Source organism: Ptychodera flava, chromosome 18 (genome assembly GCF_041260155.1).
Source record: "Ptychodera flava strain L36383 chromosome 18, AS_Pfla_20210202, whole genome shotgun sequence".
In the NCBI taxonomy this organism is placed as follows: domain Eukaryota; kingdom Metazoa; phylum Hemichordata; class Enteropneusta; family Ptychoderidae; genus Ptychodera; species Ptychodera flava.
The window spans coordinates 19,895,998-19,923,367 of record NC_091945.1 but is presented as its reverse complement, the minus strand read 5'-3'; the positions used below and the strand labels follow the sequence as shown (position 1 = coordinate 19,923,367).

The 27,370-nt window shown below is 38.6% G+C and overlaps 2 protein-coding genes across 3 annotated transcripts; one reads left to right on the top strand and one right to left on the bottom strand.

Annotated features, from left to right (window-relative positions):
• On the bottom strand, window positions 1-15,701 carry LOC139117101 (serine beta-lactamase-like protein LACTB, mitochondrial). Of its 2 annotated transcripts, XR_011548455.1 has the most exons (8): window positions 15,172-15,701; window positions 14,206-14,272; window positions 10,794-10,984; window positions 8,935-9,340; window positions 7,601-7,766; window positions 6,751-6,905; window positions 1,452-1,954; window positions 1-499 (listed from the first exon to the last, which is right to left on the bottom strand). XR_011548455.1 is itself a non-coding variant. In XM_070679942.1 (7 exons), exons 1-7 carry the CDS (start codon window positions 15,562-15,564, stop codon window positions 1,548-1,550), a joined length of 1,785 nt encoding a protein of 594 aa, XP_070536043.1. In that variant the 5' UTR covers window positions 15,565-15,695; the 3' UTR covers window positions 863-1,547. The 2 variants fall into 2 exon arrangements, 1 of the variants encoding a protein (XP_070536043.1); XM_070679942.1 differs by lacking the exon at window positions 1-499 and having other exon boundaries at window positions 863-1,954; window positions 15,172-15,695.
• Window positions 15,702-15,900: 199 nt separating this feature from the next.
• LOC139117103 (riboflavin kinase-like) lies at window positions 15,901-25,033 on the top strand. The gene is made up of 4 exons (XM_070679944.1): window positions 15,901-16,069; window positions 21,165-21,316; window positions 21,806-21,908; window positions 23,923-25,033. Exons 1-4 carry the CDS (start codon window positions 15,916-15,918, stop codon window positions 24,066-24,068), a joined length of 555 nt encoding a protein of 184 aa, XP_070536045.1. The 5' UTR covers window positions 15,901-15,915; the 3' UTR covers window positions 24,069-25,033.
• Window positions 25,034-27,370: the final 2,337 nt, after the last annotated feature.

The following is a 27,370-nucleotide window of genomic DNA, read 5'->3' as shown; positions in this document are numbered from 1 at the left end:
AATGCCAGGAGGAACACTTTTGTGAGAAAAAACCTATCAATGATCAATGATAGTCAGTGTAATTACCTGACATTTTACAATCAGTGAGGTATAGTTAGGATTGAGGCAATTATAAGTACTGAAAGGGTCTTACAATACCAATGACAACTGACGGAACTGATTAAGGTACATTGCATCTCAACCTTGACCTTCAGAACCAATGTCACAATGTCATTACCATTAGACTTTCTCTTTTTAAATATCACAAAATAGCTTTCTTTTTTTAAAATGTCACAAATTTCAAAAGGTTCATTGTATTACCACGAATAATGCTATGACATCAGAAGCTGTATAGACACCTGAAGTGTTTGTGGAAGCTTCACAGGATGTTTGCAGTTATTTGACCTCTTGCACAACCTTCAAGGTGAGAATGTAACATTCATGTACAACCATCTTAAAATTCAAGGTTGTCATAGGGGTGTGTTTCTATTTACCGTTAAAGTCATTTTATAAGACGCGTCTTTTATTATGATGTTGCAAATTTTGAACTCGAATTATTTCTCCAGAGAAGGGGTGCGACTTATAATATGTACTTTTGTGTTTTTTAAAGAGGTATACTCCTTCGTCAACCAGTAGGTTGAGAAACATGTGAAGTACGGTAATACAATTTTATTAAAACACAAGGAACAATAAAGTATCAACTTTTGATGAACATAGCCAACCTCAGTGGTGGCCGGTAGTGTGACAGATCTGCTGAAAAAGGGGTGCGACTTATAATGCATACATTCTCCATTTTCGATTTTTCATGGATTTCATCCTACACAAGTCAATCAAAGGAGGGTGCGACTTATAATGCAGATGCGTCTTATAAAATGACTTTAACGGTAATTATGTTAAAAGACCCCTTAAGAAAGGCAAACTAACATCAAATGATGATAGCAACCACAATGCTTCAGGAGTGTTGACAAGGGTGAAAATTCCCAAATTATTACATTGGATGGATGTGATTGACCTGACAGGAGCGTGACCAGTTTTTTCTGTCACACGGACAGGGTCATCCGACGGATCCTCCAATCAAGTGGCCGCCATATTGTATTTGTCGGCTCCCGACCAAAATCGATCAGGCTAGTCGGGGTTCCCTGAATAGATGTGCGGGGCGCAATCCCCGAACCAATCAAGTATGAACTTAGTGGCCTGCGTGCACCAGTTTACACCGGTCATCCCAATCAAGTCCACCCATTGCTTAGACTGAATGATCCGTTGCCCGAGGGCACGCTATACGCCTAAGAGGGGGGAGCGTAGAGAGCGCCCTCAAACAACAGATCTTTCAGTCTACACATTGTTGTGTCCATGAATTTGCTGTGAGCATGATTGCAACGACTGCTACAAAGGAGGGTATTTGTGAGAAACTGAAAAATCAAAACTGGTTGGACTGATGACAGGTCAACAGTCAATGAAGGGATTTTTTTAACAAACAATATATAGCTAGCAAGGATGTAATTGCTCAAAATTTGTGAACTGTTGTGACGACATGGAAAACCGGAATTGTGCTTGCATGTGTAATTTGTTTATTTCCTCGTCGCTTCCTGAAAGATCTGCGCAATCTCCAAGGCCAATGACCTCATTCCAACTCCGTCAAGGTTTGCCAGAATAGCAACCACTACACCCTGTGGGGGAGTCAGCATCCTTGGCACCTGGCTTGTGTTCTTGCTGTTGTCTGTCAATTCCTGCTGGGGTGCTGACGGTAATATCAACAGCACACTACTTGCTCCCATTGCACCTCCTGTGTGGTTGGTGTAGTACTGTTGGTGCCTACAACAGCCATGATCGGCTGTTTCAGGCACCACAAACCACCCCATTCCACTGTATTGCTCTGATTTCGGAGTGGTCCTTGCTTCTTTAACTTCTGTCCACATTGTTTTCAGTGTCTCCGGTTTCAGATATCCAGGCAGAAGTTTGGTACCCTCCGATGTCGCTGAAATTAGAGACAATAAAATAATTTTCATGATTGTTGATGAATTGGTGATTTTCATGAACCTTGTATCTTGCATCCTGATATTTCTGATAGTTCGTATTATTTAAAATAGTATTTTTCAGTAGGAAAGGGCACATTTTTGCTTAAATAAGGTACATTGATATTCATTCCAGGAATCAGAGAATATGGTTGGCTGTCACGCAGTAAACTATGAAACTGGTGGAGTTACATGAGGGAGAGTGCCAGGATGTATATGTGAGATCATGATGTGGTCAACAGCTAAGTCATTAACATTTTTATGTTGGTTTCCCAAGTGTTGTACGGTACCTTCTCATGATAAGGCAACAGACTATACAGATATGGCAATTTTGAACTGTAAGGTTGGTTTTGTTTCATATCTTTCATTGGCAAAATCACAACCTACATCTCTACTTCTGCTAGATATTGAGTCATAGTGATAGGACAAAAATGTCACTTGGTTTGTAAATTTTAGTATTAAATAAGTCATGAATCAGTATACACATATTGACTGGCCATGAGGGCAACAGCATACGTCTGTACCCCGAGGGACTGTGAGTCACCCCCAAAAACAGACTGTTTCCCGAGGCCGTAGGCCGAGGGAAACAGTCTGTTTTTGGGGGTGACTCACAGGCCCGAGGGGTTAAAGACGTATGCTGTTGCCCTAATGGCCAGTCAATATGTGTTTTGTAACACACCTCATCCGTAGTCATACATAAGAACGTACCATACACAAAAGTTGTCGCATGTAAGCTATATGATGTAATATGTTGGAGTGGTTCAGCAAGAAAAAGTTTTTGCCGACAGGGTCGCAATACTTCTGCAAAACGTTCAATGCACCTTTGATTATCGTCTTCGTTCGTTTCAAGTCCTTGTTTGAAACCAGAGCATTCAGTTCTTCTTCAGAAAGTAGGATAAACCGAGAAATTTCTCGACTATCGTTTCGCTCGTCCGCAGACGGCATCTTTGTTTACATTCCAGTTCGCGCATGCGCCAATGTTTTTTGACGTCAGCGGGCATCATTTTTCGGAACTGATGCCTGACAGGCAACAGTTCCGACAAATGATGCCTGATGACGTCGTTTACGTGGATCAGCACAAAAAGAACGCATCCCACGTGACTGTCAATTGGCGAATTAGAACACAGACTGCGGATGAGGTGTGTTACAATAAATTTTGTTGATGCGTTCAGTATTTCTGTTATTACACCACATAAACTTTCCCAATCGTCATCAACTTGGCATGCAGTAATACCAGCTATTTTGTTTGTCAACCTTCTGCAAACAAGAGCAATTTGCATCTTGGGCTTATGTGCAGCATCTCATAAGATTTTGATTGATAGGTTGTCTGAAACTATTTATTCTAATTATTTCAAAACAGCCAATCAGGTCAAAAATAGCCCTGAAGTTCTATCAATCAGATGTAACTTTCTGAGTGATAACCAGTGTGTCTTTATTGTGGAAAATCAAATTCACAAGTCCACACAGAAATTAAATTGAAATTACTCATAATGATGTAATTGATATATACAGTACAGGTTGTGTTTCTGAGGGCCCTCTTACTCAGCAAACTTGTTGAGTTAATGCAGGAATTTCTAGAAACATCTTTGTGTCAGCACACCTCTATTGCAGTCAGTGTACTATTGCAGTCAGTGTACTATTGCAGTGAGTGTACTATAGCAGTGAGTGTACTATTGCAGTCAGTGTACTATTGCAGTGAGTGTACTATTGCAGTGAGTGTACTATTGCAGTCAGTGTACTATTGCAGTGAGTGTACTATTGCAGTGAGTGTACTATTGCAGTCAGTGTACTATTGCAGTCAGTGTACTATTGCAGTCAGTGTACTATTGCAGTCAGTGTACTATTGCAGTGAGTGTACTATTGCAGTGAGTGTACTATTGCAGTCAGTGTACTATTGAAGTGAGTGTACTATTGCAGTCAGTGTACTATTGCAGTCAGTGTACTATTGCAGTCAGTGTACTATTGCAGTCAGTGTACTATTGCAGTCAGTGTACTATTGCAGTCAGTGTACTATTGCAGTCAGTGTACTATTGCAGTCAGTGTACTATTGCAGTGAGTGTACTTTTGTAGTGAGTGTACTATTGCAGTCACTGTACTATTGCAGTGAGTGTACTATTGAAGTGAGTGTACTATTGCAGTCAGTGTACTATTGCAGTCAGTGTACTATTGCAGTGAGTGTACTATTGTAGTGAGTGTACTATTGCAGTCACTGTACTATTGCAGTGAGTGTACTATTGCAGTGAGTGTAATTTGTTCAATTGCCTAGCATGCGAGTGAATGCCAATTTAGCTTTGTGGGTAAACTGCTGAGCTCATGAAGCTGGGTACTGGGAATTTCCACATAAAATACAGTATGGTGTACACCAAGGAACTGTGTTAATCGTTGAAAGATACATTGTGCAAAAATATTAACCCTTTGAGTACCAAAGTCAATTTTTGTCACCTTTAGAAAGTATATTCCAGTTAATTTTTTCAGATTTTTGTCAAAATTTTGATAACAAACTGTCGCAATGAAATATGATGTCAATTTAGTCTTAAATTATCAAAACAATTACAGAAAAATTCATAAAAATTGGTAAAATGTTGCACTAAAATTTGGTTTGAACAATTACAGCACTCAAAGGGCTAAGAGTGATATGTACAGAAGGGCCGTTCACATTAGCCAAAAAGACTAGGCCCTTGTCCTAGCCAGGTTCGTGGCCGACCAAAAAAACAGGTGTGAACGGTTCTGGCCGGCCACTGTCCGGACAATTTCTGTCCTAGTCGAGAGGGGTGGTTTGTGGCCGACCCAGGTCTCTGGCCGAGCAGTAAACAGCGTATGTGAACGCGTTTGTGTCCGACTCAGGTCCCAGTTGACGCCCTCTGTAGTTGACATGCAGTGTAGTCTTTGACCTATTCGACGATTCAGTATCATTTTAGACATGGCGAGTCGAGGAGTCAACTGGGCTATGGAAGAAATCAAGTGTTTTTTAGGCATTGGAACGAAGATATGGTTAAAAATCTGATGTCAAGGGATCGAATAGCCTACAATATCATCTCACAGCGTTTGTCAGAGCATGGGTTTGATGTAGTAGCCCAGATCAATGCAAACGTAAGATGAAACATTGAAGTCCGCGAATTCAAAAAAGTTTCTGATAATAATAGGACAAGCGGTCGGGGAAGAAAGACCTGTATGTTTTACGAAGAACTTAGCCAGATTATGGGCAGCAGACCTGCAGTAAATCCCGCTGCAGGCTCGGTTGTGGACAGTTGCAGACACTACCAAATGATCTAGGCTAGGACAGCGTTGAACGTAATGTGAACGCGGACAAAAGATTAGCTTATCTTCTCACATTCTGCCGGATTAGTTCTGGCCGGCCCTGGGCCTAGATGTGAACCCCATAAGAAAAGAAAAGAGAGCTATGAAGTTACTCAGGGTTTACATACTGTAAGTTGTTACACTTATTTGTGCTTAAAAATCCTATGTTATCTTTGACCATGAACCTGTTTGCTCAAGGGTCTGAAGTTTCAATGCAAGTCAGTCTGACTCGTGATCACATGATACCATGATGCAATCACATCAGATCTGTGACAGATCACATGACTACGGTTATGTGATCAGTATATCAAAAACACCAAAACGACAATTGCATCATCACAGAAGCTCCGGTCAGGTCTGGTTGTGACCTCACCTAACACAGCCCTGAGACAGAGCACCGACAATTGACTAATCGCTTTCATAATAAAATGACGTAAATCACCTTTCAACAAAATATAAAAAACATGGCAGATCCACGTGCAATGACATCCGCTCAGTTACACAAGCCCTTACATAAATTCTTATCGTGTATTTTGGGACAGAATATCTTAAGCTGAACTAACATCAGCAATGGAATATTTGCACAGGGTCTTAAGTCTGAAGGCTACTCCCGTCTTCTGATAAGACAACATTGTAATGTCCTAAGTGTTTAGAGAAATGCTGATTAGGAACCCATGAGGAAATGGATTCACCTCAACAGAAACTTGAACTAGCAGCAGCATCACTTTGGATATTCTTTGTAAATACAACGAGTTTACGGTGACGAGTTTACCAAAATTCCGCTACAAATTTTATTGACAAATGAAACATCAAGAAAAGGCCGGCATGAATTACGCAAGCTTTGGGGATAAATTTTACGTCAAATAAATACCTCATACTGAGACTACCTGTATACATGACCATAGAGCAAAATTTTATGTAAACAGCCTGGACATTTTTCTTGCATACACACTCCTATTCAACAAGGGCCTTAGTATTGAACCTTTATTATACATGTACACCGTTATGTGCGATAAGAATCTCTGCTGAACATTTTCATTAGATTCATGTTGCACTATGGGTCTTTTCCTAAAACAAAAATAATTTCTATACCCAAAACCAGAGTGACGGCAATACTGCTGACCATACTATGGAGACTCCACAAAGCTAATGAAATGGTGAGCTAAACAATTCATTCTTTGGGTATTCTGAGAACAAGCATTTAGATTAATTTGGAAGATCTTTTGCCTTCTTTGGCAATCTTGTATATAGCAGTTTTATCAAACATCTGCATTAGCATGAACACTTTGACTGAGTACTGAAAAGGAAAATTATCTCATTCAGGCAAAAGATTCAATGGTCCTGGACTTTGGTCACACTGACAGGTCACACTAACTGTTCAACAAACGCAGAAATTGCCAACTTGAAACTTGGAGGAAGAGTGGCAACTGCATTTTTTTATGTTTTGGCGGCTGACACTTACCATGTTGATTATCAGTATACTGGTAGCTGTATAACATTGCATTGCCGAACTTGGTCAAATCATGGACGTCAGAGATGAACCCACCACCTGCCCATTTGTAAGACACGTCCACATACGGTGCATTCATCAGTTTTCCATCCTTTCTATTGTAGTATCTGTGAATAGAAATGATTGTAAATAATCAATAAAAATTGAACAAAATAAAGAAAAAATTCATCATTTCACATGAAAACGTAACCATTATTATCACAAGTATCATCATCATTCTCATCTTTACTATAATTATGATTGATCATCTCTAGCCTTAGAATTTCATAAAACACATTTATTTCTGCTCTTCCTCTAGGAAATGAAGCATAATCATAATCCCAAATGCCTAACATAATCATTATCACACCATCATCAACCCCATCACCATCATCAACCCAATCACCATAATCAAATCCATCATTATTATCATCATCATCATCATCATCATCATCATCATCATCATCATCATCATCATCATCATCATCATCACCATCATCATCATCATCATCATCATCATCATCATCATCATCATCATCATCATCATCATCATCATCATCATCATCATCATCATCATCATCATTATCATCTTCATCATCACCATCATCATCATCATCATCATCATCATCATCACCATCACCATCATCATCATCATCATCATCATCATCATCATCATCATCATCATCATCATCATCGACATCCAAATTCACCACGTCTCTGCAATGACAGAAACCATTGACTTCACTACTATCATTGCCATGAAGATGCACTGAAAGTTACCATCAACTTTCATGATCTTACTTCATTACTCAATGCCTTTTACCTTGTTCTGTTGTAAATCAATGGTTCATGTTCATCCGGCCCGGTCTTGTCAAGTCCAAGTTCCTTGAAGATTTGTTTCATGTGGGGCACAAATTTTTCCTTAGAGGCAGCTTCCACCACGGCACTGACCACTGTCCATCCATGAGTAGTATATGCATATTTCGTTCCTGTATGATAGAAAGACATTTATCAAAAAAAACAATATTCAAATTAGTAAAGATAGTTGGAAGTAATTCTGTTATCTAATTTACCGCATTTCATAATTTTTCTGCCAATTTCCATGTAAAAGCAAGTCTTTCTTTTTTATTTCATATCTATTTTTCTGTTGTTTCTTACTATGAATACACACTACACACATGCATTAATATAATGTGATTATTGGTGTTGTACACATGATATTGACATACTGAAAACACACAACATGGCAGTTGTATCAAAGCTGCTAATAACTCCGTTCAAAGTGCCCATTATATTGTCTTAACAACTTGCCTAAAGGTTGATTGAACACCTAGTAGTACTCTTGTCAACGGTGCACACATAAGAAATATGGGCAATAAATATTGCCATTATTGATGATTAAATTAAACTCTCCACAGAAATTACATTCTGTGCAGTCAAGATGAACCCCAGGATGTAAACACTGTGGTGACAAGCAAAATACTGGGTATTGTCACATCATGCATGGGGCACACCAAGATACTGAGGCTGATTCACAGAACAAAAGTTTTCAAAAAAATTTTAGAGTTACAGTTACTGGCACTAAAACTTTTTTCCTGTCGCCTTCACCATGTGATACAATCCTATCATTTTATTTGGAACAGCTGAACATTTGTGGAGGAAAATCTCAGGTAAAGTAAGAGGATTGATAACAGAATTCTGATAAGTACCGGTACTACAAACAAAATTACAAAAAATTACAAATTACGGTTTTTGAAAAATAAGTTAATATTTTGTATCAAAATCATATTAATAATGATGATGACAATATCAGAAGAGCATATTCAATATTATATCATACCAGCATATTGATGGCGCAAATACAGCAATCTGATTGGTCAAGGCGCAAAAAGAACCATTATATATTAACGATACACCATGGCTGGCACATGCGCGAGCTCTCGGCAAAGGTATTTCAATATACTGTTATGATATGATAGCAATAAAACACACCCAGCGACGGTATACCACTCAATTTTGACCAGTTCACTTCATATATGCACTCGCTATTGCTCGTGCATATATGTCGTGAACTGGTCAAAATTTTGTGGTATACCGTCACTGGGTGTGCTTTATTGCATAAATATTGCTTGTAAAGTGAAAATAATGAGTTTGTACCTGGTTTATGTTTCAGTGGATCATTCTGGAACATTTTCAGAGCTTCTGTGACAGAATCACATTTCTCCTTGATAAGGAATTCTTTATATTCTCCATCTTGTCCTTCAGCTTTCCTTTTCTTCTTCTTTTTCTTGCCTCCCTGTGAGTCATCATTCCTTATTGCACCATCTTCCGACTTTTTAAGATTGTCAATGTCTCTGTTTGGTGTATTCTCACTGGGAACACTGTTGTCTTTCTCTTTATCTGCTTTCTCTTGATTGCTGACTTCAGTTGCACTTTTCTCCTCAATCTGAGTTGTTCCACTTTTTTTGTCATCGACATCATCATTCTTCTCCTCCAGGTACTCTTTGCTGTAGTGCCTGATGCCACTGAGATGAGAAACCAGATGTCTGGTTGTGATGGTGACCTGAAACAAAAAAAATCACCGTACTATTCTATGACACTCAAAGCAGTGATGGAATGTTCAGAAATGCTTAAACTACTGCTAAAATTAAATTTGCATAAACTGGTGATTTCAACATGAAAGATCCAAGGCTTCTATAAAAAGTCAAACAATTTACTATGAAGAAACATGTGTTTAGCTTTAATGGTAACGTATCAAGATTTAATTGGTAGAAACATTTGTAAACTGCCGTTTCCAATTGTCAAAGTCTGTCATTAAAGACAAGGAGTAAATATACTCAATAATTGAATGTAACTTTGTGATACTAAGTCACATGTGATGATGGTGTAAACATATTTCTTTGGATGGCCGTCGCCGTTAGAAGCATGTCATCTTATAAGATTCTGTACAGTTTTCATTGATAAAAGTGAAGCAAAGCTCCTCTCCTGATTTTAGTTTGATACAGAAACAAATACATATAGAGGTATAAAGTATCATGTTTTCCACATTTCAATGACACATCAAAGATGTACATATTTTGGTGACATCAACACAACACAGCATTTCGTTTTCTTGCTTTAATTTGGCCAGACTCTCTCACCGCTCTGTAATAACTTCACTCAATTGTACGTAACTTCAACACAAGAGAGCTGAATGTAGTCTGTGCCAATGAGCGGTATGATACACTGCCTCTGTAGTGATATGCCTCCATTACATCTACACTGATGTTTCACTATTGCTGTTGAATCTATTGAGTTGCGTTAGAATGTGCCTCCTGGACAGATATTCGGAATCTCAAACTTTTACATTTCTTTTCTGATCTGCCACTTGTGGGGGTTCATTTTAAAGCTCTTGGTGTAAGAAAACTTGTTATTGGCTTAGTTTTTTGAAATTCGGAAATTTTATTTTTCTACATAGAGTTACACAGGGATGGCAGCCATTTTGAATTTTAAATATCAGTAAATCTTAGGTCATTTGTTTCTCTAGTTTTAAAATTGCATGGTGACCCCCGATTCTTATTCTTTATTTTGAAGTGAATTATTGAACGATTCCTTAGGGAAAGTTTGAGCAAAAGTTTAAGTCTTTCACTTTCGAGGCACATATTACCTTAAGGTAGTTTGTGCCTCAAAATGAAAGACAAAAACATCCCGATTTTTTCAAAACCAAGCCAATGACAACTTTATTTACTGCATAAGCTTCAAAATGAGCCCCCACAAATGGTAGGCCAAAAGAATATTGTAAAAGTGAGAGAGTCCGAATATCTTTCCTCGAGTTGCATTCTATAGCGATAATTCATCAAACATTTAGGATGGTTCTACTGGTAGACAATTACCCCCTCAACTTTGCCTAGCCACCTCAACACTTTCACTGACCCTAACTCTAGCCCAAACTAGAGGTTCGCATGGAAAATGTCCAGCAGCAACCATCCTGTTAGGACAAAGGTGAAGCTGAATGATCTGTGATTTAATGTTGCTACCTTCTCTCCTTTATGTGTCTTCTCTGGAAAACTTGGCACATATTCTTGAATAGGTGTGTCTAAATTCAACTTTCCTTCCTCCAGAAGTCTGGCCACTGCAACCATTGTGAGTGACTTGCTGATACTGGCTATTCTCATGACGGTGTGGCTGTGACATTTGACCCTGTTCTCCACATCTGAGAATCCAATCCCTAAAGAGAAGCGGCAGAATGTTTAGTATCCACATAGAAAAATGAAAACTTTGACAAGATGGAATTAAACGAATTCTAACTCTTAACCAAAAATCAGCATTTAAAAATACAAATGCCATCTGTAATTCTCTGAGAGTATGTTTATTATTGTTCATAATTTTCATTTTTTGTAGTAATTTACAAACGTTACCAGTGGCAGTGAGAGCATTAGAAAACAAAAGATAAGGATGATGTAATTAACTACTACACTGTTCCTTTGATATGCACATGTAAACTTTGTTCTATCATTAAACCTTAAAAAAGTAGATTTGTAATTGTTGCAGGCAAAATCTAACAGTTTGTACACACGTAGTAAAGAATACACTAATCTAACAGTTTGTACACATGTAGTAAAGAATATACAATGTCACTGAAAATTGCTGAAATTGATGGCATTCTCAAAATGGTGGAAAGTATGGCCTGTGGTCATTGACCTTATTCACAATACAACATTGCCCAAGATCTGGATTTTGATGTTGAATGTTTCAACTTCCTTCCTTTATATTAGTGCAAGATGCAAGGTATATATTACCATTAATTTATGCAAATTATATTAATGAGCATTATTTTGGTATTGAAATTTTATGCTAGTGATTATTTATCAAGTGGAATATTCATGTATCTTACATCTTGCATTATATATTTGTTTATCTGGATGTTGACATTGAATGTTTCAACTTCATTTGTTTATAAACTTAAAACGGCAATAGCTGCTTTTGCTTTTGATATTTTCATTCATTTCCTCAAAAACAAGGGCACTTTCTCCTTCATGTCTATGTGTTGAAATGCCAGGTATCACCCTTGTAAACGCCTGGCCTTGTGCACTGTAAAAATCAATGTTATTATTCACATATGCATTGCAGTTAGGACTAAAATTGTCAACAACAAAATGAAGCTGTCAGCAGTAACATATTCATTACAACGAACAGGCTATGTTGACTAGTTGAGCACTGTGGCTTTGTCAACACACCGTAGAGGTAAACTAAAATTAGATTCAAAGATTCAGTCACATGTCGGTACATTCCACCAAAATCAGTCCTAACCAAAGAGCAAATGATAATGTAATTATGACTTGGTAATTATTTTAAATGAGTCATTAGGAATTTTCCGTCATATGCAACTCCTTCTGTGTCAGGTGTGGAGAGGTACGTTACGTATTTCAGTTCACCATGGCAACTTAAAATGTAACTTCAATTGTGGTTGGGGTCAAAACTGGCAGAGTACTGCACTACATGTACATGACTGAATCTGTTGATCTAAGTCTAAAGATTGCTCTTCAAAGACAGAACATATTGACAGAACATGCAGAACAAGTTTCAGCTAATGGTTTCAATAGTAAACAGCACACAACTTCAAGAACATTCTCACATTGTACTGTATGTAGTTCATCTGTGTTTTAATAGCACTGTGGGAATGTTGGCAAACATAATGAGTTCACATAAGGTCATCACTATCCAGACTTTGAGCATTACTGTACGTGTAAAATCAATACTTTTTTAAGTGCTAAAAGGAAACCTGAAGCCATTTTCAACACCCCTCAAATGCAAATCAAAATTTTAAAGAGGCACTCCCACTTTGTAACATTTTTAAAACACATTTTTTTAATGCCAACGGTCGATATTTGACTTGGCGACTGCGCGCGGATCGCGAGATATCGATAAAAACATGTCATTTCCCGAGCGTATTTTTCACATCCCGAAGTTTTACGATTGTTCTAAGTTTGACTCGAAATCCCCCGAAGGTTTGTTGTTGTGCTGATTGACGATATTCTAGGGAGTCTACAATAAGTTTGAATGACGCAATTAATTTATTTCCCACTGCAAAGACTTTATATACAGCATTATGCCTTTACCTCAGGTAAGTTTTTAAAAACTTCTCCTTAGTTTTTGTCGTTTTCATTATTCTAAATCGGTTGTATTATATTTTTAACCAATACCACATAAACATCAGTTTTTACATGTCAAATATTAGCCGCCTCCGATGACTACATTTTGTCGTCTGCCACACAGTACGCTGCGCGCGTGGTATGCGCGCGTGGCATGCGTCTATGCATATCACGCGGCGGCCGCTATGTATCAACCGCACGTAACTGTGCTAGTCACCTTTGCCAATTCTGGTGGAATCAGCAAAAATTGTTTTTCGTTCATACGCCAAGTCAGTAAGACTCAGCTTTCTCCCACATGCCATGACCGATCACCGACGCCAGTGGTACTGTGATACAGCAGCGTCAGCGTAGACTCGTACTCCCTAGCTGTGTTGACAATAGCCCCAGTGCCGAATGGTCGATGTTCGGAAGCTGAATTTATGTGGGCCACCGGAATTCAAACTTTTACTTTTTTGAGGACATGTTTTTATCGATTCTCGCGATCCGCGCGCAGTCGACACGTCAAATATCGACTGTTGGCATTAAAAATGTGCTTTAAAAATGTTACCAAGTGTGAGTGCCACTTTAAAGGGCTAGTAATGCTAACTTTTCATGATTTTTTCACTATTTTTGTTGTTACTGTCATACATAATTTCTTGTTCAACACCGCCCCCAAAAAAGCATGTTGATATAAACATTATTCAGCTTGTCTACTCAGCCTGTACATGCAAACTGCATTGTTATTGTTAACAAGTGAATTCTAGTCCAGACTAGAATTCAAATGTGAACAATAACAGTGTATTTTACACATATAGACCTATGTTGAAAAGCGAAATAATGGATGTTTCAACATGTTTTGGGGAGTAGAATAAGAATGCGCAATTGACATGCAGAAATTAATTAGCATGACAGCAACTTGGCTCTGTTCATTGTTCTGTCTGTCTCCAGCAAAGTAAAGTTTCAAAGAGAACTCCTTGCTTTTTATAGCATTATTTCTAGATCTGGTATGAAATCTGCAGGTGAACAAAGTCCTGACAGATTGAACGTCCTCTTACATGTGGAACTCTGATGTTGCCCCTACAAAGAGTTGATATCAAAGGTGATTTTATTGGAGGTGTGTATTCATGTCTCGAAAGATATAGCATTTTGTAAAAGAACCAAAGCCTAACAGACATATGCCATCCTGCTTCACAGGCAAATTCCTCTTTGTCTTGCTCTGTGATTGCATGTACATCACTTAACAGTGTTCTTGATTATCTAAAAATATAAATATGGCAGGTAATTAGCATATTCATATCCATATATTACTGTTTCCCACCTGTTGACCACATTTCCTTCCCATCCACTGTGACGGCCACTGACATACCAGGAATACCCATTTCATCCTACAGGAATGTAAAAAAGGAAAGAATAAACACTGATACAAATGGGATGAGATGTGTGTCACTTAGTACAGCACAATGTGCAATACTATATGGTCGAAAAGTGATGACTGCAAATTAACTTTCCAGTGGAAAAGCAGATGGTCCATCACACTAAAGTCTTCATGCTAGTACTGCAATGGTTCTACTCCAGAATAAAAAGGACGCGATGAGTTCTACAGACTCAGTACGCCTAAATAATCATGTGATGCCGGTACAAACAAGCCCACATGTGTACTAACGCGTATGGAAATACATGTACGTCTCAGTGCGTTTGCGCAGTACCGTGGTCGATTCGAATTCTGGGTTTGGCCTATTTATGGCCTATTGTGCCACACTGATTCATTCAGTCACTGATTCAAACAGTCATTCAGTCACTGATTCAAACAGTTATTCCAAATGGTGGAAGATTATTTTTAACAATAGAAACCACAGTCCCTCCAGAGGGACTATGGTTTAACCATTATCTGAGGCTTCCTCGGTACATGGATAATGCTTGTTTTAAAATTGACATTTAATTGGAGACTAATGAATATTCAGAACTGGTGTTATAGATGGCATCAAGAAAGTGCCCACTGATAATCAGTTTCTCTTTAAATGCATGAATACACTAAAACTAGAAAATTGAGATAGATTCACAGATGGATGGATGTGGAAGTATAAAGATTGATGGATGAGTGGATTGTGATATTGTTGTTGTGATATTGTTGGACTGTGTATACGTATACAGTACACAGACTATAAATTTGGGGTGAGAGAGGGGAGGGAGGGAAGGAGGGGGTCAGAACAGATCTTCAGATCTTTCAACATGTACCTGATATCCATGGGTAAATGACAGTTTATGTTATTTTTTGACACCTTACCCTTTTCCTGATTAGACAGTCTTTTGCTTTTCTGATCGCATTGTCCAGTTTGATTTTGTAGTCAATGTCATCTTTGATGTCATCAAGTCCATGGTCTTCCTTTTTCACCTGTTCAGCACAGTTGACCCTTTCTGATTTTTCCTTGGAACTGGTGTACAGCGCAATCGCAGTTATCCCAATACCCACCGCAAACCCAGTAATTGTGGCGTATTTAGGGTTTCTTCCATGAATCGGATGAGCTCTTCCAGGGTGGGCAGTATTTACATGTCTCTTCGGCAGAATTTCGGCTTTGTTCAGAACGCCGATAGCAAGTCTACGTTTTGTACTGAAGTTCGACCGATCTCTAACAAGGTAGGAAGTCGCCGTTCGATAAAAGAAAGTGTTGCAGGCCATGGTCACTCCTCAACACAATCGAAGTCCCTGTGTGACAGCACCAAAGGATAACAACATCCACAAATACGACTCAAAGTACAAGCTAACTGCATACATCACTCAGCTGTTTATCAGTTGGTTGACCCCACGCGTGACCTAACCTCCCTAGCCTTGCAAAAATATGTAACCAAGATTTAAAATCGAAAAAAAGCGGCTGTTTTGCTCCAGAAACAAATCATGAAATTAATTTTACGAATTGAAAATATCCAAATAAAAACAAACCACAAAACGTATAGAAAATAAGCTTTGCAATCGACGTAATTATACTATGAGTTAGGGGGTCTAATTTACCCTTTGACTTTTAAAGCCACTATGACGCGTTTCCTCAATCCGCACCGGTGCTCAGTGTTCATTCGACAGCTGACAACGTACGACGTCAAAATGAAGATGCCGCTGCCATACTTCTGTCGAGGAGAGGTGGTGAAAGGATTCGGAAGAGGCAGCAAAGAATTAGGAATTCCAACAGGTACGTCTTTTGGTGTTTGAATGTGTTGCTTATTCTGTTCAGTTGTGGTGAGTCAGTACACTGTACAGTACTCTAGCAGAACGAGAATCGTGAGAAGTGCATGCTGACCCAAAACCTGGGGAACATCACGCGCTTGTTTGTGACGATGTATCTTTATCTTTATCCCCGATCAGACTGACCATGGCAATATTGACCATACCTGTACCTGTTCATCATCCAATAGGCAAATATTACTCTTGAATAATAATATCATTTTTCAGTCCGCTTGCGTGCACTTGGCTGGTCTTTCGTCTCCGAAGGTCATTACGCAAGGCTTTACCGGCGCGTTACTAGTTTCCTCATGCCTCAAATTTTAACCGGTGAAGCTTATGAAGCACGGCATCGGTTGTCAGTGCACTTGACACACTTGGTACGCGTACTCTCGTTGGGTTTTAAATGTCATCACGTGTATTGAAGGGCTCTTGTGACCATGGTTTGATGTTATCAAATCTTTCAATGACAGTCGAAATCAAATTTATTACGCGTTATACCACATAACCGATAACGCCAGCAGATATGCGACCGCGGTCCGCCACGATAGGACGATGACAAAGTGTTCGTGCATGCACATGTATCTCAGTTTTGCACGCTCTAACCCAACGCTGCCTTATGAATGGTAGTATTTTATCTAGCCGGGCGTAGGGCCAAACGATAGGGTTTATGTACAACTTAGCACAGGACTTGCGAGGGCTGTGTAACAGCGTGTTTCGCAACTTGCCTACCCGCATTCTGTTCTTTCCGGTCTGCAGCTGCTGTAGTAGCGAGCCCCCATGTTTTCCTGCCAACTCACTCCGCTTCTGATCGTATTAAAGATGTTTTGTTGTATTTACAGGAAGTGCAACAGAGCCCATTGGACTTGTTGATTAATGCTTTTGTTTTTATGCTGTTGTGTCGACACGGAGTCATTTCCATGTGTGAATCCTCTTTGTCACTTTTATATTTATTTCAAGGACTGAATATTACTGTAGTATCTCCAATCACCAACCAGCAAATGTGATGCGGTGTTTGTGCCACTCTTTCAGTGTGTAGTATGATTGGTATCATCATCCATAGATAACTAGATGCCAGATACCCAGTTCAGGATCACACAAATTTTCTCAAATATTTTACATTTATCCCCCTTGTCAATGCAATGATTCTACCTCAATGGTTTTATTCAAACTATAGAACAGGGTCTTCCCTCTACTGTCCATACCATCTCTTCCTACCTCCATGGTCAAACCAACCCAATGTCCTCCATTGGTTACTATTATTATGTCTTCCATATACAGTGCATTTGTACATCTCACTGCATGACTAAATCAGTGCATCCGAAGAAGCCTGAAATTTGCCAGAATGCCCGCTGTGGCTTTGCATGCATCACACCATGGAGGTAGAAAGAAACACCTCCATGAGCACGCTGAATTTGAATGCAAGACTTTGATGTCCCCTTTGATTTTTTGGTACCTCCTGGTTATTAGTTCCCGCGGACGAAGTCCGGCGGGGACTTATAGATTGGGTCACGTCCGTCCGTCCGTCATCAACAGTTTCTCAGACACTGCTGAACCAATTTCGTTCAAACTTGGCACAAAGGCATAGCACTATGACCTACAGATGCATGTCGATTTATTTTGTGATACGATCGAATTTGGCCGCGAGGCGGCCATTTTGTTGCGATTTTTCATGTCTTTGGACCACAACTCAGACATCCTTGAGCAGATTATGTTCAAACTTGGCACAAAGGCATAACACTATGGATGTCAAATAATTTGCGATATAATCCAATATGGGCGCGAGGCAGCCATTTTGTTGCGATTTTTCGTGTCTTTGGACCATAACTCAGACATCCTTGAACAGATTCTGTTCAAACTTGGCACAAAGGCAAACCACTATGGCCTACATGTGCATGTCAAATAAGTTTGCGATACGATCCAATATGGCTGCGAGGTGGCCATTTTGTTTGCGATTTTTCGTGTCTTTGAACCATAACTCAAACATCCTCAAACTGATTCTGTTCAAACTTGGCACAAAGGCATAATACTATGGCCTACACATGCATGTCAAATTATATTGCGATACGATCCAATATGGGCGTGAGGCGGCCATTTTATTGCGATTTTTCATGTCTATGGACCATAACTCAGACATTCTTGAACCAATTCTGTTCAAATTTGGCACAAAAGCAAAATAGTATGCCCTTCATATGAACACCAATTTATTTTGTGAAATGATCCAATATGGCTGACAGGTGGCCATTTTGTTTGCAATTTTTTCATGTCTTTGAACCGTAACTCCAACATCCTTGAACCAATTTTGTTCACACTTGGCACAAAGGCAAAGCACGTACTGTGGCATGCATATGCATGTATCAATTAACCTTGCGATAGGATCCAATATGGCTGCAGAACTGCCATTTTGTTGGAATTTTGCATGTCTTTGAAGCATAATTCAAAGGTCATTACACCCATTTTGTCCAAACTTGGCACAAAGATCAAGCACTATGGCATACATGTCAATTTACTTTGTGATATGTTCCAATATGGCTGCCAGATTGTAAATTTTTTTCCAATATCTCTGCCCGATGGTCATTTTTGGATTTTTCATGTCTTTGAGGCTTAATCATATGCAAATATTCCTTAACCAATGTTGTTGAGACTTGGTACAAAGATAAAGTACCATGGCATACATATGCATGTCTACTAATTTTGTGCTATGATCCATATGGTCAAGAGACAGCCATTTGATTTCAATTTTGGTGTGATTTTTTTATGTCTTTGAAACATAAACATAGGTCACTGTCCCTCGATGGACTGATTTTGTTCAAACGTGATACGAAGATAAAATACTATGACTGCATTCTTGTGCACATTAAATTGTTTCATTATATGATCCGAAATGGCTGATGGCTGATTACAACAACATACCCAATCCCATAGCATTTCGAAAATTCCACCAAACCATGTGTATAGTATGTGCCGTCATGACACTAGAGGCAGTGAGGGCATCGTTATGTGTGATGTAATCAAAAGTTCCTTCAGTGGTCATTACCGGCAGAGATGAGTCATTTATTGAACGTTCCTAAGATTACTTCATTATGCAAGTCACAGGCCTGATGCACCCGTTGCATCAATGTCATTCCACAGCGACCTCGACCACAGCTACCTAGACACCAAAGATTATAACAAAATGGACAAGCGGGGACTGTGTCATCAACGATGACTTGTATCTTATAACATTTTGCAGATATACACACATAGTTAGCAGTACTATGGAGATCTGTCTATTACCACCATGACTTTACCTATGTATATAAGCGAATGTAGAGCTTGGGGTAGGGTGTGTTTTCAAGAAGCATCTGTTGTTGAAAAGCCAGGTAGATTGTACACCAAGGCAGGGAGGTCCTTTATGCAATTAATAATCCTTTGTGCATACAAATATTAAACACAGCCACAGTCCATGCCGTGTGGCCTCAACACAGCACACTCTTGTGAACAAGCTTTGATTTCACCATGGAAGTAGCACATCAGTTGTGATAGACTGGCCTTGTCGCTTGTCATTGCTTTGCAGCAGTTACTGGCTGGCCAAGCATTCACCTCCACAATCTACATGTATGCAGCATACTATCACAAACACAATAGTCTGCTGAGATGTGTATATCTCCATAGACTTGGAGCAAGTCTACAGTAATTACTCCGTTTGTGTGCTACCTCAATGGCTTTACTGTCTCTGTTCATTGCTACATTTTATTTAATATGTTTATCAGTGAAACATGGATTGAATCATTGAGATTACTAATTATTATTATTATTATTTCCTATACTTCAGGTCCTTAGCCCATACAATTACAAAAAGGAAGTCTAAAAGTGAGGAAAACTCTGAGAAAATCATTTCTGATGACAATGTTTTAGAAAAGCAAAAATATTATTGTCAAATCATTACGGAAAACATGCACAGTCCATCCAAGGGACTATGTATATATATACTCATTACAGTCTTGTGATGAACGCCTGGTACCAGCAATTTGCATTGTTTCATTATGTTTGGCCTTGGTTTTACAAATCACTGTCACTCCGGTCACTCTGTGGTTCAAGTGAACATACAGGGCTCTCCACAAAGAGATTTTTAGGGGTCGGCTATCCATCTGCTTTTTTAGCAATCTTTTCATATGTTGTATAAAAGAATACATTTTCACAACAAAAGAATATGCAAAATGATATATTGGTCACCCCTCTGCTTTTCCAAGCTGCGGAAACCTGTTTGAGAATAGTGGCATGATTTGAGTTTCATGCATCGTATTATTATACCATCACATCAACAAACTTCATAGCTTTACATTTTCCTGTTTAAAGCAAAACTGCAATATTTTGAGAGCAATTCATCCAACTTATAGTGGTCTTAAAGTCACAATCCTCAATCTCTGTTGTCAAATTACCTTGACATTTATCATGGTGTTTGTTAACCCTATGTTTGGCTTTTTGAAACTCTATCAATTTGCTTTTAGATTTAGCTGATAAATAACCTGTGCCTTCAGAAGGACATTATCAGAGTTGGAAAAAAGCTTATTAAATCATTCAATAATGAGAGGTGGATAGGTCTCTTCAGGTTGAAGCTGATGTGAAATTTCAACTTTCTATGGGTTCATTTCACTGCAGCTAGCAGTAAGCACAGTATGCCCAGTATCTAAATGTTCTGAATTTATTATTGAGAAATGTAGAATTAAATGCCTTTCTATGTAAAACTAGTCACAATGTTCAGTCATTTAGAGTCTGACCTTCATAGAATATCAAGTGCTGCAAGCAATACTAATGCTGTTCATTCCATTTCTTTTGTTAGTGTTTGGACAAAGTTGGACAAGCTTGTTGACGAGTGTGCTTTTTGCTCAATCACAGGGATGGAGGGTTTCCTCTTGAACACATAACATGTGTGAACTGCATATTGAGATGCTAATTACCCATTCAATAAAAGCTTGAAATCATATGGGGGATAATGTAAACTTGTTTGATGAACATGAGATAAACAGGCTTAGTGTGAAATTGATTTGTCCATCTGATTGTTGTATACATTTCATCTTTCACAGCAAATTATCCAGAAGATGTGGTCGACAGTTTGCCAGAGGGCATTACAACTGGTGTGTACTATGGTTGGGCATGTGTTGATGACGGTGATATACATAAAATGGTTATGAGTGTGGGCTGGAATCCATTCTACAAAAATGAAAAGAAGTCTATGGTAAGTCTATATATACAGACCATGAAACAAGTATAGATAATTTACTTGTTATTTGAGACCGTATAATGTCCTTTGTACATCTCCTCATGCAAGTGGTCATAGATTTTTCTATACAAGCTTATTGTAATGGTTTTACCTAAGTATAAATGAACTGTGGATGTCTGTCCAGTTCACACAATGGACTCTTAATCATAAATTATTATTTACAACAGTACTTGTTTATTGATGTCTAAAAACTTATTTTAACCATATTAAAAAGAATGCCTTATGTATATCCTAGGAGTGCTTTCAGAGGTTGCAAAGTTACAGCTGGGTGGCTCCAGGATATGGTGTAGAGCACCACCAGTGTTCAGTTTTGCAGTATCATTTGTTTTTGGTATGGTGAGCTCCCGTGGCCTCTCATGCACAACTACTGCATTCATTTTCTGGTGTATTAGTGTATATAATGTACAAATTTACTGATTTCAATATTTTTGCAATATTTGTCAGGAAACCCACATACTTCATGACTATCAGGCAGACTTTTATGGATCAACTCTCAGCCTAGTGATGATCGGTTATATTCGTGGAGAAAAAAATTTTAACTCACTAGGTAAGTCAACAATTATGTATCCGTTTATTCAAGTCATTTCTTGGAATGGTTCGTCACTTGTTTCGAAATTTTGGTTACACTTGTGAGAATCCATGGGTGCCTATCCCTGGATGGAGAACAACTTTAAATGAGTTTACAAAGGTGGCGCGTTTCAAGAGCCACATTTTCACTACACATGTTAACAGGATGGTTGATTTCTTCACTCCACAAGAACCAGTTGATGCCATACAATATGAAACCATTGTCCATCCTAGAAGATATTACGGTAAATTCCCATAAAAAAAACAAATCAGTTATTTGGGAATGAAGTAGGTCTGTCAACTAAAAATCCAAGATCTTCATGTGGGACTTTTGACCTAGTGAAGACATAGTGGACTTGTTTCAACAAGCATTAAAAATCAAAATGACCCTTTGAAAGCTACCAGGATTTCATGAAGGCTGGATTATACTTCACTTTGCCATCAATTTCAAAATTCTTGCTACAGCAAGAGCTGATCTTTAAGCCAATACATGTCTGGCGTATCATACGTGGTAAAAAAGATGCTCCACTTGGCTGCAGCAATTCATTTCTTTTTAGTGTTTTTGCATGGCCGCATTTTGTCCACGTGAAATATTCTCAATTCTAAGACATCATGACAAATCGTTCTGGCATCTCTATGCTATCATCTTTGTGCTGTTGATCAGGATATGCTAGCAGGGTTTTCTCTCGACTGCGTGATTGTAGAAATTGCGCATTTCGAGCCATTTTATGCCGACAGCACGAAAATCGCGCACAAAACACAGCGAGCAAATACATCCAGGCTATTGACAAGGTTGAGACGACCCAAACTAGCCAAAATTAGCCAAACCACCATAAACCACCATAAACGACCCATATCATCAAGTAAACGACCTAAAATAAGCACAGGGATGAAATATGTCTCAGATTTCTGGAGAAACCGCCCCAAAAACGGCGAAAACCAGCCGGCATTTTCGATCATTGCAAATTCCTATACATGCCATCAACGAGTTAAAGGGTTCGGTTTGTTTCTTCAATAGAGGGCGCTGTGCAAGATTGTTACTGCTTTTACAACGTAAAGTGTAGCACAGGAATTTCCCCGTTGTCGTGTTTAGTGGCTTACCAAGGAATGAGATCAAAGTTTTTAGTTTATTACATTTTTACAGCTCATTCACATTTTTTTTGATACCAACATTAATTTATTTGAATAAATTCTACAAACCAAATATTAAGATAACATGTGCCGTGGCCCTGGTTCCATACATGTACATACACATACCTGCATATATGTGCATGCATGCATGCATGCACACAAACATCTATATGCGTGCATGCAGGTTACCATGGTTAACATTATTGGCCGGTGAATGAGAGTCTGAAGACCACATGTTTTCGAAAATTCGTCAATTATGCCCCACTAGCACTGCACTGCACAAAGTTTGAAAAAGCGCCCTCCTTCGGTGAGCCCAGTTACGATGCTGAAGTTATTTTCGTTTTCAGTTGTGTCATCGAAATGAGCCCCACAACTTGGTAATTGATAGTACCAACAACATGGCTGCCCGCAATTCTGTCGACGGTTTCTCCAGAAGGTGGAGTTTTATTGTATCCCTGAATACCTAGAATGTTTGTTTTAGGTCGTTTACTTGATGATATGGGTCGTTTTTGGTGGTTTATGCTGGTTTGGCTAATTTTGGCTAGTTTGGGTCGTCTCAACCTTTGTCAATAGCCAATACATCCATATGATAGTGACCCAAGCGCATAGTAACCGGTAGTGACCTGTGACTTTGCTATTCTTTCTGCCCCCTAAAATGTCAAGTCTGCCCCCAAATTTTGATGAATGGGGCAGAAATTGCCCCTTCAGTGAACATGCAGACAAAACACTGTCCTAGTATTTAGTAGCATTTAGACACCCCAAATGAACAACAACAACACATCTTCTGCAAATTTTCACAAAGAACCACAGACGACCATGACCACCCCCAGTATTAACAGTCTTTTGTTTGTCTTTTGTTTCAGATGAACTTATACAAGCGATAAAATCAGACATAGCAGAAGCCAACGCACAACTAGAGAAACCAGAAAATCAGCAATTTAAACAATCAAATTTCTTCAAGCCAAAGCAAATCATCAACGCCCAGAAACCTGAAAGCCATCACCTTTAGTAGGGACAAGTTCAGGTGCCTTTTTTTTTTACTCCAACAAAATTTATCACAGGGATAACAGACATTTTATAGCTGTAGGTATCAGGAAAGATTGACCAGACTAACTGCTTGACAAGTGCATACGACAGTTTGCTACGTGAATGTTACCAATACATTGGAACCTGGATCACCAGTCTTAAAAAGTGAGAAAGACAGAGGCTAGATTTGTGTCATGCCTTCTCAGAACCTTTGTATTTTCATGGTTTTGTCAAGGCCAAGTGTATTTGAATGGCACTGTACAAAGTTTTAAGATTTGGAGCTCGTGTAAGTGGCATACATTATTGCCTTCATCACTGGACATCTATAACTTGAATTGACCACAGGAAACAGAAAATGGGTGCAGCAAAATGAATTAAATTCACAATCAAGAAATACCAGAGGCAGGAGTCTTGCCAAATTGCTAAGATGTAAGTTTTCACCATTTCAGAAACAAAATTTGCAGGAGGTGTATTTATGTGTTTTCAGTGAGAAGAAAATATAATGTGTTAATTGAAAAAAATACTTGAATTGCTCTGTACAATGCTGTACTTCATACTTTACAGCAATCAAATGTTCTCTACCTGTACGTCATATTACTGAACTACTCAAGACGTACCTTGATTGTGCTAAACTGCACTGCATTGTGCTGTACTGTACTGTACACTGTGTGAACAATGTTGAGGACAGCCTATAGCTAGCTGATTAGCTAGCTTTTGAGACTTTGTGTCACTTTCTTTATCTGTTCTGAAAGTACATTGCTGTCAACAAATCCTTCAGAGCAGTCAATTTCTCTGTCTTAATCATGACTTCTCTGGTAATAGAAATTTGGTGAAAAAACATGCAAAAATCAAGAATATATTAAACATGTTGTCATACAGCAGAAGTATGTGAATAAATCTGCCCCAAATTTGTAAAAAAAAAAACATTTGATGTGGAAAATTAAACATGCTGGTCTGATAGAGAAGCATTGCTAAACAATATATTGTTCAGCATCATATGAAAAGTAAGTGGGAATCAATCATGTTTTTACAGACATTTCCACTTTAGTTGTTGGATAGAAAATACAGGGCGATGGTCATACCACAACAGCTGTGTTTTTAAAGTGCAATACAGTGACTCAACCAGGTCCTAGACAGTTGGAGATAGAAGATTGTTTGTTCCCGTGTTCGAAAGTGTGTAAGAGAATTCAGCATTCTCAAAATGGTTCAGTGACCAAATGTAGACTTCAAGAATTCTCACAGTCATTGAGAATGTGAATGTACATTGTCAGAATGTGTGTGCAGTAAGTTTCACTCAAACTGTCTGTCTGAGGCTTCTGTTAAATTTTTTATTCTTTTAAACATAGACTTTTGGTAAGCCAAAATATCAAAGACTAGCAATTTTCATATAATGGTAATTTTTTGATAAGATTACATGGTTTTATGTCTATTCAAAATGTTCATAGTTTTAAATTTTATTACTGTTATAATTTTTGTCCTAATTTTATGCTTGGTTTTTAGGAGTTTATGCAGATAAGTACTTGAATCCTTGGCAGGAAGGATGGAATTTTCAGTGTTTATGGATAAATTTTGGAATTTTCAGTGGGAATGATGTATTTTTCTAACTTTAAGGCTTGGAAAAAAATCGCTGGTGATTGGTTTCAACACAGTCCACCATGTTAGGGGGGTGTTGTTTTCACCATTTATTTTGATGCTTTCCTCAAACCTTTTTCTGTTCTGTGATGTTGTCCAAATAAACCAGTGACACTGCTGAAGCGAAAACACAAAGTTGTGATTTCAATACTAAACAGAGCACAGATGCATTGCCTTGACTAAAATAAAACAACATAACATGAAATTTATGATTGAACAACTTACATTGCGTTCTGTAATTGCATGTGTTATTTTTACTGTGCCATAATGTGCTTTTTCAAGCTATGGCTAATAGAACACAATCAGACATTATGGAACTCTAGAGCCTGATAGCTGTAGTATGTGCTTGCCTATTTTGGTGCGCAACACATGACAGATGAAAGATACTCAATTATCACACTGACGTAAGTTGTTTGCCAATCTGGCAGAGATGCTGTCCTGATTTAGCAAGAGTATTGATGTGGACACTGTGCAACTGCTTGCTGCTATCCGTGAACCTTTCTTGGTTTTAAAAGAAAGTTTATCTCTGAGACGGAAATTAAGTCCCATATTTTTGTATGGTAAATAATCTACTCATAGGCATTCATCTATTTTGAATACTGCCTTGTGTTCTTTAAGACCAGTTGCTGTAACTTTTGATGCGATTTTTTTCACTATTTTTGTTCTTAATGTCAACTTAAAGTTTGCTATTCTACTGCACATAGTATATTTAGATACACCGTATTCAGCTTGTCAGCTCAGCCTGTACATGTGTAGACTGCACTGTTATTGTTGACAAGTGAATTCTGGTCAAGTCTAGAATTTAAGTTAAATAGTAACAGTGCATTTTACGCATATAAATGCAATGTTGAAAAGCTAAATATGTGGTGTTTAAACATGGTAAAGGGAGTAGAACAAGAAAATGTTGACATTTAAAACCGAGTTCGTAAAAAAAATTATTAAAAGTTATTGCTACTGGCCCTTTCATGCCGGAAAATGCCGAGAGGTTTTGACCGTTTAAGAAGGGCTTGACTACGCAGTTTCTGCGTAGTGAAGCTTCATTACGTATTCATGGTGACCCCTGGCCAGCTGTCAATAACTTTGGGGGTTTTGTCTTTTGGCCTGCTTTGCATATGCGTCGTTGGACACGACCTGCCAATCACCCAGGTAGTCAATTAAACTATTAATTGACTGTTTACCGACCCAATTAACACTATCCAGCAGTATCAGTCATATTTTAATCGCGTGGCCCGGGTGGGCACAACGTAGGAACGCGTGTATTTCTGTGTGTACGTTTCACTTGTGGTGTTGTTTGTACCATCGTGTGTCCTTGTTTCACCTACAGCATTACCTTCAAGGTGACAGGCTTACTATTAATGTTCAGTATCATTGCACCGAGTTCTGCCCACGGTGAAAACCACCTGTTTTGCCTACTAATTACTGCCCGTCGCTGCCCGTCCTGAATGTAGCCTATCTATAGCTACAGTAATCACATAAATCATTTATCAGTTTTGATATATACTCCTAAATTGTAAGTTTGATCAAATCGAGACCACATTCAAGGGCTATGCAGACTGTCCATGTAAGCACACACAGTGACAAGAAGGCGGCAAACACCTACTCACCAAGCACATCGAATCGGCGAAAAGAAGCATAAAAAGCTAGGCTTATCGC

What these genes read in the sequence shown, in the direction of transcription:
- LOC139117101 (XM_070679942.1), bottom strand. Translation starts at nt 15,564, where the DNA reads ATGGCCTGCAACACTTTCTTTTATCGAACGGCGACTTCCTACCTTGTT. An exon ending in GAAGGAAATGTGGTCAACAG is followed by an intron (nt 10,985 to 14,205) that starts GTGGGAAACAGT and finishes GCTTCTCTTTAG; the next exon opens with GGATTGGATTCTCAGATGTG. An exon ending in TTGATTTACAACAGAACAAG is followed by an intron (nt 6,906 to 7,600) that starts GTAAAAGGCATT and finishes TTCTATTCACAG; the next exon opens with ATACTACAATAGAAAGGATG.
- LOC139117103 (XM_070679944.1), top strand. Translation starts at nt 15,916, where the DNA reads ATGACGCGTTTCCTCAATCCGCACCGGTGCTCAGTGTTCATTCGACAG. An exon ending in AGAATTAGGAATTCCAACAG is followed by an intron (nt 16,070 to 21,164) that starts GTACGTCTTTTG and finishes CATCTTTCACAG; the next exon opens with CAAATTATCCAGAAGATGTG. An exon ending in AAAAAATTTTAACTCACTAG is followed by an intron (nt 21,909 to 23,922) that starts GTAAGTCAACAA and finishes CTTTTGTTTCAG; the next exon opens with ATGAACTTATACAAGCGATA.